Source organism: Temnothorax americanus, unplaced genomic scaffold, assembly GCF_048541705.1.
Source record: "Temnothorax americanus isolate GAGA-0224 unplaced genomic scaffold, ASM4854170v1 Scaffold1, whole genome shotgun sequence".
Classification (NCBI taxonomy): domain Eukaryota; kingdom Metazoa; phylum Arthropoda; class Insecta; order Hymenoptera; family Formicidae; genus Temnothorax; species Temnothorax americanus.
This window is the reverse complement of record NW_027509230.1, coordinates 1568659-1584656: the sequence shown is the minus strand read 5'-3', so window position 1 is coordinate 1584656 and position 15998 is coordinate 1568659. Positions and strand designations below refer to the sequence as shown.

Here is a 15998-nt window from a genome sequence, read left to right as displayed (position 1 = left end):
TTTGTGTGTTAATATCGTATACACACATACATATAAAATATATTAATATTGTACAATTTTTAATACAATTGTTATAAATCCATTATTTCAAAATTAAAATAAGAAATAATTAAACACTCACCACACTATGATGCGCAGCAGCGGAATTACACAGTATGGATCTGTAAGATATAAATATATCCAAATATTAAATCAATGTCAAATTAATTGCTGCACAAACTTTAATTTTCTAATTAATCTTGCAATTAAATATTTAATAAAAAAAATGATATAACGCAAAATGAAATTTTTATATAAATAATCCCAATAATTCCCATAGCTTCTGACTATATAATATTTAATATTTTGTACGTATATATATTGTATATATATATTATATATATATATTTTTTTTTAATTTTATTTCTCCGTTTGTATACGTTTTTTTTCCTCTGAGGCAAGTACGTAGGTCTATCACATTTGACATTACAACACAAGTAATAAATTATAGTAAGCAAATAATTGTAAATTATTCACCCCATGGTCATTCCGCCGTTGCTTGACGCTATGCCTGACTTGTTGCTCCTTTCTTGTCCTGACGTAGCTGCTTTTCACGGTACTCGTACACTCGCGACCACTCGCGAAACACGATTAATTCTACTCACGCAACTAAAACTGAACGTCAATCGTATGTGACGCGTGGTTGATTACGTTATTATTACTTACAAAAGCTCCGATCCGTTCGACACGATCCATGACGTCTCACGAATTAACGCGATGGCCGATGATTCTCGCACATCGCACAGCGGAGAGCGCGGAACGGAGTAAATTCGAAAGTCGCGCGGCAAACTTCGCGCGGTTGGAGCGCGCGCGTTTATCGTCGCGGCGGCCCCCGGCACTACACTTGTTGCTCCTAGCTGTGCGTCGTGCACCACCTTTTAATTCTCATTTAGTTCAAATCAAGCAAATTGCAAATAATTGCATGTTTAAATAAAGTTATATAATATTTATATAATATTGGATTAATGTTTAGTACGTAAATATAAAAATAATATACGTTTGCAATTATTATTATTAAGTCGACAAACGATGAGCTTCCGGTCGCGCATCACTAAATTATATGATTTTTCGTACATTAAAAACTCGTATCTCGTATGCGATCTAATAAATTGCTAAAAATGCATTACCATATATAGCATATGCAGCATTTGTAATAATTTACCACACGTCACATGTGAGCTAGCACGAAAAATCGCAACGTACCCTTGATTTGAAGCTTTTGCGACGCTTTATCTCAGAAACAACCATGAGCAGCATGAGCTAATCAACTTGCAACTTTTCTTCGAGCCCCATATGCCGCCGCGAGTGCCGAGCTGAGCAAGATTGTTATATGTTTCATAGGCGAATCGGATGGTCTAAAGAGTTCGCACAGGGGACGACGACCAGGAACTGCGCACTTCGTTCTTCGTTCGTTGCGCATCCGCCTTTCCCGTCTGACGTTAGCCGCGAGCCGCGCGAGTTACGGCATGGCCGCCATGGCAGCTGATGCCCCGCGTTGCAGCACTTGACGTTTAATCGGAACATGTCATTTTGCAGATTTCATTTTCACAAATGGCAGACACTTTTTTCGGTTTCGATACCACGCTCGAAGTAAGTACGGATAAACACATCGCTCGATTGCGCGCGGCATCGCGGACCGATTCGTCCGAGTTCCAACGGGGCACGCAACCGTGTGAATCTTCCGCCGATAAACAGCCGCGTTGCGGCACGTCTCCTGCCCTGGAGAAACAAAACTTTTCCATCCTCCGCCGTTACTCGGCGGGCCTGATCTGAAACGGCGACTCTCTCGCCGAACTTATCCTCAATTGCATCTCGTCGATACCGCTCTCCCCCCCCCCCTCTTCCCCGGAAAATGATAAAATCCGTTCGCCGAAGCGGTCGCAGGATTACATTACGTCGTCTAACCTCATTCTTGTTTTCCTCGCCCTAAAGGTCATTAACATCGAGCGTCGCAAAATCCCGGTTGAGTTTGTCGAGAAATTTGCGCGTGTCGTCTTAATTAGTAAAGTTCCATCAATTTGAATCTGATATTGCGTCGGAAGTATCATCGCTACAAAACATGGCTATGACCTTTGTAATTTTGTACAGCAGTTCTTTACTTTTTTTTTATCAAACATCCATGACATGGTTTCTTTTTTTTTTATCTGGTTTACGTTGTTATATTGAAATATTTTCACGTTTCCGGTAATAATTATTGTTTATTTGGTATATTAGGATAACAATCTCGAAGATGGACTGGATGGTCCATTGGAGGAAGATGAGCTTGAGGAGGAAGAGTACGATGCGCTGAATGATGAGACGTTTGGTCCCGATGCTGCTATCGGTGATTGGGAAGAAGATCATGAGAAACTTGCCGAAATTACTGAATCAAATCGCCTTCATAATCAGAGTGCAACAAATAAGAAGGTATATTGTTATCGATCAAGATTTTCTTTAATTATCTTAATAAATGGTCTTTCAAATGTGTGCTCTCTATTTCAAACTTGTTATATGTTGAGACTATATTGTGCAATTTGGATTTTTTAATATTAAAAATAGGTAAAGTTAGGACTTGCAATGACTCACGAAACTGTGTGATTAAATGTACCACACAACAATTATCTATGATTAACAAATTCAAAGAAGGCAATCAACAAAAACGTCTTTCAATATTAACAATATATGAACTTAATATATAAACAAATATGACTTTGCTACAGATATTTGTATTCACAAACTTTCAAGAATTTAAGAAAAATTCGTGACAATGCTACGATTTGATCAGTTTTGTGAGTCACTGAATAAATGTAATACTTGAAAAATAATCTTGTAAATGTAACACATTTAATTAAAATTATACTTTTCCTTATTTCCTATTCTACTGTCATTATACATTATCTGAATTTTTTAACAAATAGTTACACATATTACATCATGCTTTATATTTCTTACAGACTATTTCTAACATAAATATTGAGGATAATTTATCACATTTGGTATTGGATAAGGAAGGAATAGTTCCCCGACCTGGTGTGTGGGGTAGTCCTTTAAATTTATCTCCTCCGAAACCACGGTTATCTTTACCAAATGTATGTACAGTGGAAGAGTTGGAAAGAGGGCTTATTGCAAATAGGCCGCCACCGGGTCTCGGTAAACCACAAACGCAACAACAGAAAAAGTCTGAGGGTTCACTTCTCTTTGAGGCCCTCTCTTTGAAAGAGAAACTTCAAGTCAATGGCCTACCTCCACCACGTTTTCCGCCAGGATTGGGTCTACCTGGAGCACATCCTATAGTTTTGCCCAATATAAGAGCACCACATCCTCAGTTGATGCAACATCCTAGATTATTAGGCTTAATTAGTAAGTATGTTTATTATTATTAATTAAATATCCCATTAATATATGTACAGATTTGTATACATTCTCGGCAAATGTTGATCTCAGAATGTTTTGTTACTTAGATATTTTTCAATAAGGTCATGTTCTAAAGTCTCCAATCACAAGAATTATGTATTATTTCTGTATTTATATTTCTACTTATATATCTAATCTTATTTGTTGTAATATTAATACAAAATATAATTATCATTTATTTATTGTCATAATTAATTTGGAATTAAAAATGACTAAATTTTAAAATTAACTTTGCTGAAATATTTCTTCATATTGATATTGATTATCCTTTCATTTATCAGATCAACCTGGTAATATGTTACGTTATCCTCCTCCGCATTTAATGTTGCCACAACCAGTTCCAAGGCAAGCTCTTCATGGCTCTTATGGTTTTCCTCCTGTAAGTCTTTTTTACAGGTCATATATTATGATTGCTATATAATATAAAGTATTTTTACATTGTTAACACTTTTTTTATTACATTTCAGCAACTACACCCTAATCTAGGAGGCCCGCAGTTCCTTCGGCCAGATCACATGATGCCTGCATTTCCTAATAATCAAACCAATCACCAACAACACCAACCTTATTCACATTTAGGAAATCAGAGAAATCAGAACAGATCTTACTATCATAGCGAACAACAAACTGGACATCAACCATTTTTTAAAAATAATCAATATCCTCACCGCAATCATGACAGAAATAATCAAAGACCTTATCATCATCAACATTACTCGCACAGTGTTAACGGTAATGCTTCGGGAGAATACGAACACTCAGGAAAACTTGCTATAAAACCTCATGAGAAGCAATGGTTAATTAATATTCAATTATTACAACTTAATACAATTCAACCGTACGTTGATGACCATTATTATGTCGTATTCTGTGATAAACGGAATAAGCAACATGCAAATCAAGAACAAAAAGATAAGAAACACCATAATAACAATGGATATCATAGGGATCATAGGTATGTTTTTTTTTTTTATATTTAAAGCCTGTATTTCCTATAATAACTTAATTAATTTTTTACATTTCTACATATTTTGACACAAGCAAATCCTGTATTTTTTGTGATAACGTAGCATTACAAAATATACTTTGCACGAAATATGCGATAATCACTTGTTTTATTACAATTGTGGGGTTTAAGAAATTAATAACCAATGTTGATTAAAACTATTGTTTATTTATTCTGTATTGTAGACATAGATTGATCGTTACTTATTTCTTCAAGATTATTTATTTACATATTATTTATTACTATCCTTAATTTTTTTTTACTATTCCTTTAGAGATTGGGAACCATCACCTCAAGCCCCTTCGAGATCAGCATACACGCCAGCTCAATTTGAGAATTCATTAGGCAAACTTCATTGCAGCAGTGTGACAGCACCACGTAAACTTATCGATATGGATGTCGTATCAAATAGCGATTCTCAGTCTACTTCTCAGTCCCAACAGAAAGACACTAAAAAAACACGGCAATTACTCCTTGAAATTGAGAGAGTACTATCAATATTCTAATACAATTAATAAAATAACTAATTCGGTAATGTATTCTTTATTAATAAAATGTTATTCTCTTTAGCTGTATACACTGCAATTCAAACTCGAAGATCTGAGTAATTCTCTCGCTTCAATTCCGGAACCGCAACAACAACAGGAAAGGGAATCTGAAGTAAATACGACTAAAACTGAACCGGAGTTAATAAGCATGATTTTAATATGTATGCAACAATTAATACAAGATGATAAATTAGCTAGTATGCTAAGTATTCGAAAAGGAAAGGTAATTTGTGTGTGTGATGAATAAGAGATTTAAAGCTTATAATCATATTCTCAATGTCTTGTATTTATATATTTTTGTATATTTATAGACATTACTACTGCGTTTTTTACCTCACCTGAACGTGACAGAACATAGCAAGCAGTTGAGAGAATTGTGGACTGCGATATTTAAAGGATTAGCCGTAATAGGCCGTAGAGATTGTCATATATTGACAGACTTTTATTCCGAATTTCGAAGATGGCTTGATGCAGTGAAAGATTTTGATACTATATTGCGATTAGCGAGAGCATTATCCGACTCTGCTATTGTTCATCCTGTTAAAAATAATAGCTTAACTTTTGCCCTTCTGAATAAGGTTAGTTAAATGTATAATACTTACGAATCTTTCAATAAATTCATATATAGGAAGTATATTTGCAAAACACGATAATCTCTGTTATTTATCACTTGGTCTTTCAGTTTGGTGTGTCTGCAATAGCAGCGATGTTCGAGCATGCTGAACAATTGTGCGTCACAGATGATTCCCTGCCTTCTGAATGGTCAACTTTTGTAGTGACAATAGTTGAGCTAATTGGTGACTCGACACCCTGTGTTGCACCTTGTCAACCAATTACTGCAAACACGCTCAATAAACATCTGAACCGGATTTCCAGTTTAAAACTAGAAAGGTATACAGCGCTAGCGTGCTTGTTGACTGATGCCAATCCGTTACGATAGTCTAACGTTACACAAGTTAAATTTGAGTTTTTTTAAAGTTCGTCTTTTTTTAACGTGCGAAAACTAAATTATGCTAAAAAGGAATGATACATACAGACAAATATTTTAATATAATTACTAATGTTATTGAAACATCCATTGTGTATGATAATATTTCTAAATAGATGCCATGATTTTACAAAGTAGATTAAGTATCTGATACGGAAGATTAAAGAAAAAGAATTTATATATGTATATATATAGGTAGAAATATTGTGAACATCCTGATGCACAATGAGGTTTCTTACTCGTATACATATATAATATCATCTTTTATTGTATATTTTGTAAACATTAATCAGTTTAAGCTCATAATTGATAGCATGACGCAGCCACTACAATATCAGAAAAAATAAACATCAGATAAAGTAATAGAGTTACATGTCAATAATCCTTCATGGCTTTTTTTTTTACGGTATATTTTGATTTCTACTCTGTGTAAGATTGGTATCTAATGTTCAACGTAAGACGTTTGAAGTTATCACACATAGCACATTTCATTTCCATTTAAAAATATTGTGATTTATGTCTTTCTTTATAAAATATATCATGTAAAATGAAACAAGTGAAACAGATAATTTCAAATGCCTTACTTCGAATTAAACTGCACATCCTATCTTCCTATTTGCTATATATTTCATACTTCTTTTAATTAATGTATTTATATTTTTAATGTAATTTTTTAAAATTATAAGTTCTACTATTGGTATTTATATACTGTTGTATGGATGGATACTTAAATTATTTTGGCTATATATTATGTATCCATTTTTTATGGAGATTTCCTGTATAGAAATATAGTGATAATTTTATATGCATTAGGAAACTTTTCCTTTATTCCTTCACGAACTCAATTTTTTTTCAATAACATATTTTATTGTAAGTATAGAACGCATTAGCGTTTTTTACATTAGCAGTTTTTTTTTTAATTTATGCTGCTAACTGTATCTTTTAAAGTTTAGTTTTGCATATATTTTGCAATGTTACATGTATATGAATATAAATACATATGTATATGATGATATTCTTCATGAAAGGTAAGATAGGATGTGTATGTTCTTTTTTGTTCTTTTGTTTATATGAAAAGCAGATATCTACGTTATTATACATAAACATTATGCATTGTTGTAAATGAAATCAATAACGCTAGAAAAAGAAAAAACTCGCTATCAGTGTACAGATGACTTATATTTTGGAAATAACGACAGATAATCATTTACACCGCACTGTTAAGAGATAATTATGGAGATGAGAGTATACAACAATTGCATAAGTTAGTTATCAGCAGCAAAACTATAGTAGACTTTTTATAACGTTTGTATTATATATTAAGTACCAAAATTGAATTTCTATCAGTTCGAATATCAGAAGCATGTAACAACATGATCTTTAATCTAGTTATAAAAGATTACAGATTCATCAATTTAGGAAGGTGTGGTATCTCTTTCTTTTCTTATTTTTTAATATAAAATGGTTGTAGGTCAGACACAATCTTGTGATCGCGTAATAAAAGGAAGAGAGAAAAGAAGGAGATTCTATAATTGCAATGTGTGTTTGCAGTACCGTAAGAATTTTAAAGATAATCTAAAGTGTATGAGATGACATGGCCTTTAGAGTACTAAATAAGACGATTACTTTTTATCGCAGTTTAACTACAACCTTGTTTATGTACTTTTAGCTTGTATATAGAACGATATTGCGTGAATGATGGATGCATTTTGTAATCAAATGCAGAAATATTTCGGTTTCTGCCATGTCGCATGACGTAATAATACAATTTTGCAAAAACGATTTTCGAAGTTACGAGTTTCTTGTTGCTAGTTTGTAGTCTTAACACGTGTAATAATGATTATCGACTCGAGCGGTATTTTTTAGTTGCACCGGACATTTTGTAAAGGAGAAGTTTTTAAAAACCATGAAAGCATCGCACACGCAATTTTAATTTTGTAAATCCACAATCCGAATTTAGTTACAAATATTTTGTCGCGCTAGTTTTTTTATTTGTAAATCGCTTCACTATATCATTAGTTAAAGATATTGCAGCATTTCAGTTGATTATATTTATATAACTTAAGTTACGTTGTCACATATAAACATACGTTATTTCAGTGCGATTAGCTTATATGATTTAAATAATGCATATTACACAGTGTTATATGATTTTTCAATTTCTGCTATTAGATAACATTATAAATACAGCTTTGATGATTATTAATTTGATGAATTAAATGAATTACACAAAAGGCGAACCAAATGAGTACTCATCTATTAACGCTTGCGAATGATTTATTAATGTTCAGCTCAAAAGTTTTGCTAATTAGTGTTCTCATTATTATGTAACAAGCTGACAAAGAGAAATAAAATCTATGTTTTTACATAAGCAATGCTGAAAATCTAAGGGATACATAATCTATCCCTTATCTGTAGACAAGAATGCATGTCTGAGAAGCCCAAAAGTTACATTACATTCTTCTTATTACGTAACTGTGGGCTCGCACTTTTGTAGGGTAAACTTAATTATAGGCGCAGCGTATTTATGAATTGTTTCAAGTATATACTAAGAAGTATAGAATTTTTAATGATTTTATGTTTAAGGGAAAAAACATTTTAGAGCACTCTTCATTTTAAATGCTTAAACTCTGCCCTATCGATTTATATGTTGAGGGGCAGATTAGGCGACTATTAATGAGTATACTATTTTCTTTTAAGGGCTACTAAAAATATGTATGTATATATTTCACAAATATATACATATATTGATAAAGCAATATGCTCTTCTTGCTCGTTCATATTATGTAACAATAGAACTTAATTCACTCCCCCTTTTTTCCTTTTTTTACCACCGTCATTCACATTAGTCGCAATAGCTCATGTATGGTATTTGCAGTTTTTTCATTTATGTCCTAAATTAACTGTTGCGAAAGCAACGTTGTTTCGATGCTATATTGCTGTTGCTAATGCACTAGTTGTACCAAAAAATTCATCGTAGCACAGCAGAACGATATAAATTAAAATCTATTCAATTTGTACAGCGAATAAAGGGATTTTATTGTCGACGAGTATATCTGTATACTTTAAACTAACTAAGTATATATCTGTTCTAATACAGATATAAATTACACACAATATTGTATAATGAGTGATGTTTCATATTCTGTTTGTGTCATCGTCATGCAGATTAAAGCTTTTGCTAATGAAAAAAAGAGCATGCAACATGTCTTCTTGTAAAGTAGGTAAAGCGATTAGAGCAAAAATTGTGCGTTTGCTTTTTGTGATTAAAGATATATTTTTATAAAAACGCTACGTTCATTATGTTTAGAAACGAAACAGATGTAATGAAGTGCTACAAAAAAAAGAAACGAGATCGTTGAATTAACTTACGAATCTTTCATAGTTTATCGTCATTACGTCTATTATGTACTTGTCGGTGATATGCCTGTATATTAAAAGAAAATTGATTGTAAATTTATAACTCTGAGAATATAATTGTAGCTATGTTGTGTATGTACAGAATTGATCTAATTTGAAATCAAAGTCTTAAATAAATGTTTTGCATCCCACGTATCTTTTGTATTTCATTATAAAAAATTATCTACTGTATCGCACTATTATATATATCGCAAATTTTCATTACTTGAAAAACTTCTGATTTTATTTTCCATAAAACTAAAGTTGTGATCGCATTTAAAAAAAAAAATATGCACGCCTCGTAACAAAGCGTTTCCACAACAGGCGCTTAGTAACAAAATGTTTGACAGAAATAAAATACAGATTGTTTTTTTTAATGTATTTCTAATGTATAAACATTATTCAAATATTTCAAACGTATAATTTTTATTTTTTTCTAGAATTAATAAGTGAGATAAATAAGTTTTGAATTATATATTTTTTAATGCGTGTTTCTGTATTTTAATACTATTTCCAATATTAAGAGATTTATATATAATCCATAAATTATTGTGTGTAAGGGATTTTATAATTATCACATTACTAAATGTAAAAATAATGATAAAATTCATATTCAGATATAAAACAATATGTATTTGTCTATACATATAATTGTTAATTCCAGAGTAATCTTGCCCTTATTTTTAACTTCAATCATCAGTATTTACATCTTGAATAATCCATGTTTTTTCTCAACAAATTCTCATCATTGTTGACTATTTTTTCTTCTTGTTTTTATTCATCTTTTTCTTATTCAGTCGTCTTTCCGCTATTATTTCAGATTCCGTTTGTTTCATCTGAAATTCAAACTCGCTCTCTTCTTCGCTATCTTCTGCACTCTGCTCATCTAATTTATGTTTCATTGATTTTCTCTCAACTGGTACGTTGAACTCTTTTTCGTTCTTCGTAAGAAATTTAAGATTTTGGGATTCACGATGTTTAATGCAAGAGGCATAGAATTTAGCTATTGCTGTGCCGTCCGTTTTTATTCTATTTTCCCAATTTATAATCTTTGCCATATTTTGTAAATCTATTGCAGCTTTAGCACGCTCGGTCTCGATGTATTTTCTATTTTCTTCAATTACAGATAGAAGCTGTTTCATCTTCTTGCAATAAATTGTCACATGACATTTCTTCAGAAATTCTTTTAACTACGAAAGTATATCGATTTAATATATTTTGGACATAAAATAAAAATAAAATAATAAAACATCTAATAATATAAATTCTAAAAATTGTTTTAATTTAGTTTCTTTTGAAGATACCTGTATTATACAAGGTATGTAGAGCTCCGGGAAATATATTCTGTAACTTTCACTTGCTGCATGTTCCAATATAAGTTGATAAATAGTTTCAATAATACTATCTTTGAAGCCATTTTCTACCAATTGTGATTTCGATATCCTTAAAAGGCAATCAAGGGATATAGGTTGCATCATAGCTTTATGCCTTTTGTTAAAATCATAGGAATCCAGTATCTAAAAAAAAAAGTTTGACACAAGATAATTGTATATCCTACGATTACAAATTATTAAGATTTGAAAATAATTGATACCTCGAGAAAGAACGGCATAATAGGTATAAAAGTTCCGGTTTCCTTAGAAATGGTTATTAACATTTCCAAACAATGGAATCGCAATGGATAATATTGTACGGTTGGATTTATTTTTATTGTTCCAATAATAATCTGTTAAATAATTTAATGTTTTTTTTAACATAAATTGATACATTATTTTTATCGCTTGTTTGTTTAAAGTATCTAATACCTGGACTAACGGATATAACAGCGATTCCAACTTGTCTCTTGCTTTAGTTATCAATTCTGTCCAAAAGCCTAAGAAATTTATATACCGCCAATTATATACGGCCTGCAAGTTTTCCTGGAAACAAAAAAACTTGGATGTTAGTAATAAATTTTATGAAAAGTACATAATTGCTATTTAATGATTACCTTGTTCTTTAAGGTTACGGCGTTTTTTAAATCAATCGCTAATTGTCTGATATGCAAAAAGGCATGACTGTACGAAATATTGTGGTCAAGCAGATAAATTTCGACCAAAGAGTGCCTCATGAAATTTATTCTTGGTAATGTTTTGGGTGAAACAAATTTCGTATTCTGACCGTATTTCTCATACATAGTCTAAAAAAAAAGTTTTAATGATGCCATTGTCCGCAAATATTCTTTTCATCGTAACACGTGGATCTCACCTCTAATAGTTTCTCAAGTACAAAACCTTTGCTGGTTGCAATATGTAAGATATTCATAAAGGCTATAACACAAACAGTTTCTTCCGCAGTTGACCATAGCTTTAATAAGATTCTTAACAATGGTTTACTTAAGGACGAGAACGATCGGGTATAAGGCAACACTTGACGAAGATGCTTTAGAAGCACTATGAGAACAGCATTATTGGACGATGCTACAGTATGCAATAACTGTGAAACAGATGTACTTATTGATAGAATACATTATTCGAACTGCATTATATATGAAAGATAAATGAAGAATTTACATATATACATACTTTAATTAAATCTGACACGTATAACTTCAAAATTTCTTGTATTTTGTTAAATCTCTTAGATTTCTGTGCCTCCTGCGATTCTGGATCCAGTTTTAAAAACCGTCTAAGTGCATCAGGCAAGTGTGTTATACATAATTGCATCACGCCATTAAACGCTAAACACAATTTGGTAAAATTAAAATAGAATTATTTAAAAAATAATTAGTGACTTTTAATAGCAATTAAAACTAACTTGCACTTCCTTCTACTTTATATCGCGTGGTTATATCTCGTGATACTGCGATACTATTCAAAGCTGCATGGAAGGCCTCTACAGCACGTTTAACGGTAACGCTTGATCTAAAAATTCAGAATAACGCATAGTTACTACTTTGCTATTCATTCAATAAAAAGTAAACGAAAGAAAACTTACTTGTCTGTTTGAATTTCTTGTTGCCAAGTTTTCAGTAATTGCATAGTGATCTTTTCACAATTATCGTCAGCTTCTTCCAATTGAGAATCACTATTATCGCTAGCAACCTGAATATTTAATAATATTGTTGAAAAGGTATTTAAAACAAAGAGTTAAAATTACATTTATGAAAAAAATACCTTTAAATTTTTATTAGAAATGTGCCTATCATCCGAGTCCACTGAATAATTATCATCATCTCCGTCATCCGATACTTCCAAGTCTAAGAGATCTTGGTCATTTTCCTTCAGGTATTCATAAAAATCAGGATCAGTATCTTGTAATTGTATCAACGATCTTTCGTATTCTGCAGAATTTAAGTTGCTCTCGCTATCGCTGTCGCTATTAGGTTGTTCGCTGTTTTCATCATCTGCATAAAGGAATATAACAAAAGTTGGAATATGCGATCTAAAATAAAAAAAGAAATCCAATCAAATATTTGATATATCATACCTGTATTTTTATCTTTTTCATCACTATCGTATATATCACTTTCGAAATCTTGTTCAAGGAACTCTTTAGTAGTTACTTTGCTCAGATCTCTTATTTTCTTTTTCCCAGTAATTGCTAATTTCTGTACTTCTGGCGACTTGAGAGGCCTCTGGCTCATCTTCTTCACTTTCATTTTTAAGATAAGTTATATACTTTTGTAACCAATTCAAATAATCTAGAAGAAATTATATAGATTTGAATACATAATGTAACTAAACAAACGTGCAAATATGAGAAAGACAAGATTAGCACGCGTATAACCTTCTCATGCCTGAACTTTTTATTTTCAAATAGTAATTAATAATCATATATAATAGAAGTTTTGCTTCTCTTACCTGCAACCTTTACCGAATTAATCATATATATGTTACAAACGTACATAATACGTTCATAAATTTATTTTGCAATTTCCACGTGCATTTTAGGAATCTGTTTTCCACCGCAGAGAAGCCATAAGCCATTCGTGCCGACCGTGCACCGTGCCACGTGCCGCGTGCCGCGCTGGCGCAAACGGCTGAAACGGCGAGAGCGGCCGAACTGGGCCGAACGTGATTCGGCCGAATTCGGTCGGATTCGGGAGCAATCGGGGGCTCGACTCGCCGCACAGCGCGCAGCGCGCGCGCAAGCAATAAGTTTATACGTTGCGGTCGGTACGAATCGCGGGGCAGCGAGACGTTGTCGCTCGTGTAAGTATAATTTCTTTCTCGTGAACGAAAAGAAATCTTCTGGTTACAGAGTGTGTGTGTGTGTGTGTGTGTGTGTCGCAAGCTGAATGTAACGCCGAATATTCTGTATTCTGTTTCTTCTCGTGTCGACTGTAACGAGTGGGATGGCCGAAATGAACGTATCACCCTCCCGCTCCCGCTCCTCCCACCACCCAGACCCAGCTGTGATTTGACGGGTCTCCTGTCTCCCGCAACGTGCCGTGAATGCCGTGATCGGTAAGTAAATTGTGCATATGAGAGAGAAATGATTCGAAGCGCGATACATCCGAATCTTTAATAGAATTGTTGACCCACGTGTCGCGGTGAGACGATAACCTCGGAATTCGTGTCGCGTCTCTCGCCTCCGTTTCGACTTCTACTTCGAATGAAGTGAATCGCGTGGAAAGACGCTTCGGTGAATAGCTCGAACCTCTCATTGAGAGCACGGGAATTAATTATCTATTGAGTTATTAAAGAGAATGATCGCGCGTTTGGCGTTCTCAATTTGCTTGTCGCGATCGCGAACGAGCTGGAGCGAGCTTGCTCCAAAATGCGTACGAATGTCGAGAGTGCGAATTTAACAAGCTCAAACGTGATCAACGTGATCCGAGACCGAGGTAGATGCCGATGAATAACCAGGAGCCAGGAGAAACGTCGCCGGGTCGCCCCGAAGTGCGAGAAAAATACATTTGTCGAAATATAACAGTTAATTGTTTGTGACGCGAATGAAATAAATCGTGAAAGATGCAGACGCGAGACAGGCTTGGGTCTGTTTTTTTTTTTTTTTTTTTTTTTTTTTTTTTTTATCAAGTTGATCCGGAGATACGTGCAGAATATTGACACATCATCGAGTTATTAATATCTGCTGAACGCATAAGATGCTAATATATGTATATTTGAAAATATAAGAGCCGTTTTCCTATTGGTCTTTCTTACATTTTTGCTTCGTGTTCCGCTAGCGTTTCTAACCTCGAAACATGGGCGATTCCGAGCAAGACCCGGGTGACCGGATCGACGGCGATAACCAGAAAAACGATAAAATGTTTACTCTGAAGAAGTGGAACGCCGTGGCCATGTGGAGCTGGGACGTGGAGTGTGACACCTGTGCAATTTGCCGAGTCCAGGTTATGGGTGAGTCTTGGTTATGTTTTCATCAGCTTTCCGTGTCAGGATTCGCGAAAATTATTATTACAAAAAAAAAGAGAGAATTTTATTTATCACTTTACCTACAATAACACTTCAACTTGTGCTACAATCTACTTCAACTTATGATACCGGTGATTGACTGTGTTGTACGAATAGTGCGCTGATTGTGAGAGAACTTGAAGAACTGTTGTCGCAGTTCGAGAGATTTCCCCTTTATAAAACCAAAAATGACCAAAAATATCGTTTTTCTGGTCTATCCGGGTAACTGGATATATAATCTTATCCTAGTTATTATCTTAAGAACATATATTTCTAAAGTAAATATGTGGGCAATGATCACCTTCGCTACCGTATCCATCGTCACATAAATTTTTCATTATGTTGATCATAATCGTCACGCTGACGTTCGCGCAATAAAAATTATTTTATACCTATTTACTCCAAAATGCAACGTATCCGACGTTTTGTGTCCCAATAAGCAATCGGTACGCTAGCAACTGCCAGCAAATTCGAGCAGGATATCGCAGCAGATTGGCTGTGTTAGCGCATTAAGCTCTGTCTACTAGAGTCTGCCGACTCCCGACATGATCCGATAGTAAATTGTCAGTATAAACTAGCAGAATATGACATTTTATGGCCATTTAAATGGAATAAACGATTAGGATAAGATACTGCTGGATTTTTGTAGGCGACGTGCCATCATATTTCGTTAATAGATTGCGTTACATTTCTACTGGCATTCTATCGATGGAATTTACAGCAGACACTTTGCAAGATTTGTTTTTGGCAGATTAGACTCTACGGGACGTTGACTCCCAATCTCTATTTATTTACTCGTAATGCACAGTGTCTAGGCAATTTAAATTGTATTGTTTCTCATAAATTTAAATGTACGTGTCGTCAATATAAGGTACAAAAAGTCTCGTTATACTCACCGTTACTTATTTATTGCAACAATAAATTGAAACAGTAGATTGTTCACTTTTTGATTGAGAATCTTATCAGAGATTATGATTATTAAATGTCTTGCAGATTTTGTTAATTCGTGACTTTTAAAATGGGAATTGCCGAATATAAAAATGTCTTAATATCTAAAAAGATATTTCGCGTTGCAGAATGTTACAAAATTTGGATTAAGACACTGCTGTAGAAACTTTCATGAAAAATTATGTTAAAAAAGCCGTTGTGATTTTTTTTACTTCAAAAGATACTTTTCGAAATATATACTTACTACAGCATTGGCTAATTACGGGCTACGGTTAAACGAT

The 15998-nt window shown here is 33.5% G+C and overlaps 3 protein-coding genes across 6 annotated transcripts in view; 2 read left to right on the top strand and 1 right to left on the bottom strand.

The window, feature by feature from the left end:
- Positions 1 to 662: 662 nt before the first annotated feature.
- Positions 663 to 7756, top strand: Patr-1 (Protein associated with topo II related - 1). Its single transcript, XM_077406931.1, has 9 exons — positions 663 to 1629; positions 2254 to 2445; positions 2973 to 3378; positions 3714 to 3811; positions 3900 to 4387; positions 4713 to 4926; positions 5009 to 5209; positions 5298 to 5564; positions 5669 to 7756. Exons 1-9 carry the CDS (start codon positions 1591 to 1593, stop codon positions 5924 to 5926), a joined length of 2163 nt encoding a protein of 720 aa, XP_077263057.1. The 5' UTR covers positions 663 to 1590; the 3' UTR covers positions 5927 to 7756.
- A 2229-nt stretch (positions 7757 to 9985) lies between these two features.
- LOC143897959 (nucleolar complex protein 2-like) lies at positions 9986 to 13366 on the bottom strand. Its single transcript, XM_077406969.1, has 12 exons — positions 13216 to 13366; positions 12842 to 13055; positions 12529 to 12758; positions 12350 to 12456; positions 12170 to 12276; positions 11938 to 12092; positions 11621 to 11848; positions 11364 to 11552; positions 11179 to 11292; positions 10968 to 11099; positions 10678 to 10890; positions 9986 to 10563 (listed from the first exon to the last, which is right to left on the bottom strand). The coding sequence occupies exons 2-12, from the start codon at positions 13011 to 13013 to the stop codon at positions 10129 to 10131; spliced, it is 2082 nt and encodes a 693-aa protein (XP_077263095.1). The 5' UTR covers positions 13014 to 13055; positions 13216 to 13366; the 3' UTR covers positions 9986 to 10128.
- A 106-nt stretch (positions 13367 to 13472) lies between these two features.
- LOC143898268 (RING-box protein 2-like) overlaps positions 13473 to 15998 on the top strand; it is a 46656-nt gene continuing 44130 nt past the window's right edge. The window contains exons 1-3 of one of the 4 annotated variants that reach the window (XM_077407625.1): positions 13548 to 13566; positions 13706 to 13821; positions 14544 to 14715. In XM_077407625.1, coding sequence (XP_077263751.1) covers positions 14562 to 14715 — 154 coding nt within the window. In that variant the 5' untranslated portion in view covers positions 13548 to 13566; positions 13706 to 13821; positions 14544 to 14561. Of the gene's footprint in view, positions 13567 to 13594; positions 13822 to 13950; positions 14257 to 14543; positions 14716 to 15998 lie in introns of those variants that run through there. The other 3 variants (XM_077407629.1, XM_077407615.1, XM_077407638.1) reach the window with 3 other exon arrangements.

Excerpts from the sequence above, each read along its gene's own strand:
- Patr-1 (XM_077406931.1), top strand. The coding sequence starts at position 1,591 with ATGGCAGACACTTTTTTCGGTTTCGATACCACGCTCGAA. Across the intron at positions 1,630-2,253 it reads GTTTCGATACCACGCTCGAA|GATAACAATCTCGAAGATGG; the intron begins GTAAGTACGGAT and ends TTGGTATATTAG. Across the intron at positions 3,379-3,713 it reads TAGATTATTAGGCTTAATTA|ATCAACCTGGTAATATGTTA; the intron begins GTAAGTATGTTT and ends TTCATTTATCAG.
- LOC143897959 (XM_077406969.1), bottom strand. The coding sequence starts at position 13,013 with ATGAAAGTGAAGAAGATGAGCCAGAGGCCTCTCAAGTCGCCAGAAGTA. Across the intron at positions 12,457-12,528 it reads TTTCTAATAAAAATTTAAAG|GTTGCTAGCGATAATAGTGA; the intron begins GTATTTTTTTCA and ends TTAAATATTCAG. Across the intron at positions 11,293-11,363 it reads CCGTAACCTTAAAGAACAAG|GAAAACTTGCAGGCCGTATA; the intron begins GTAATCATTAAA and ends TTTTGTTTCCAG.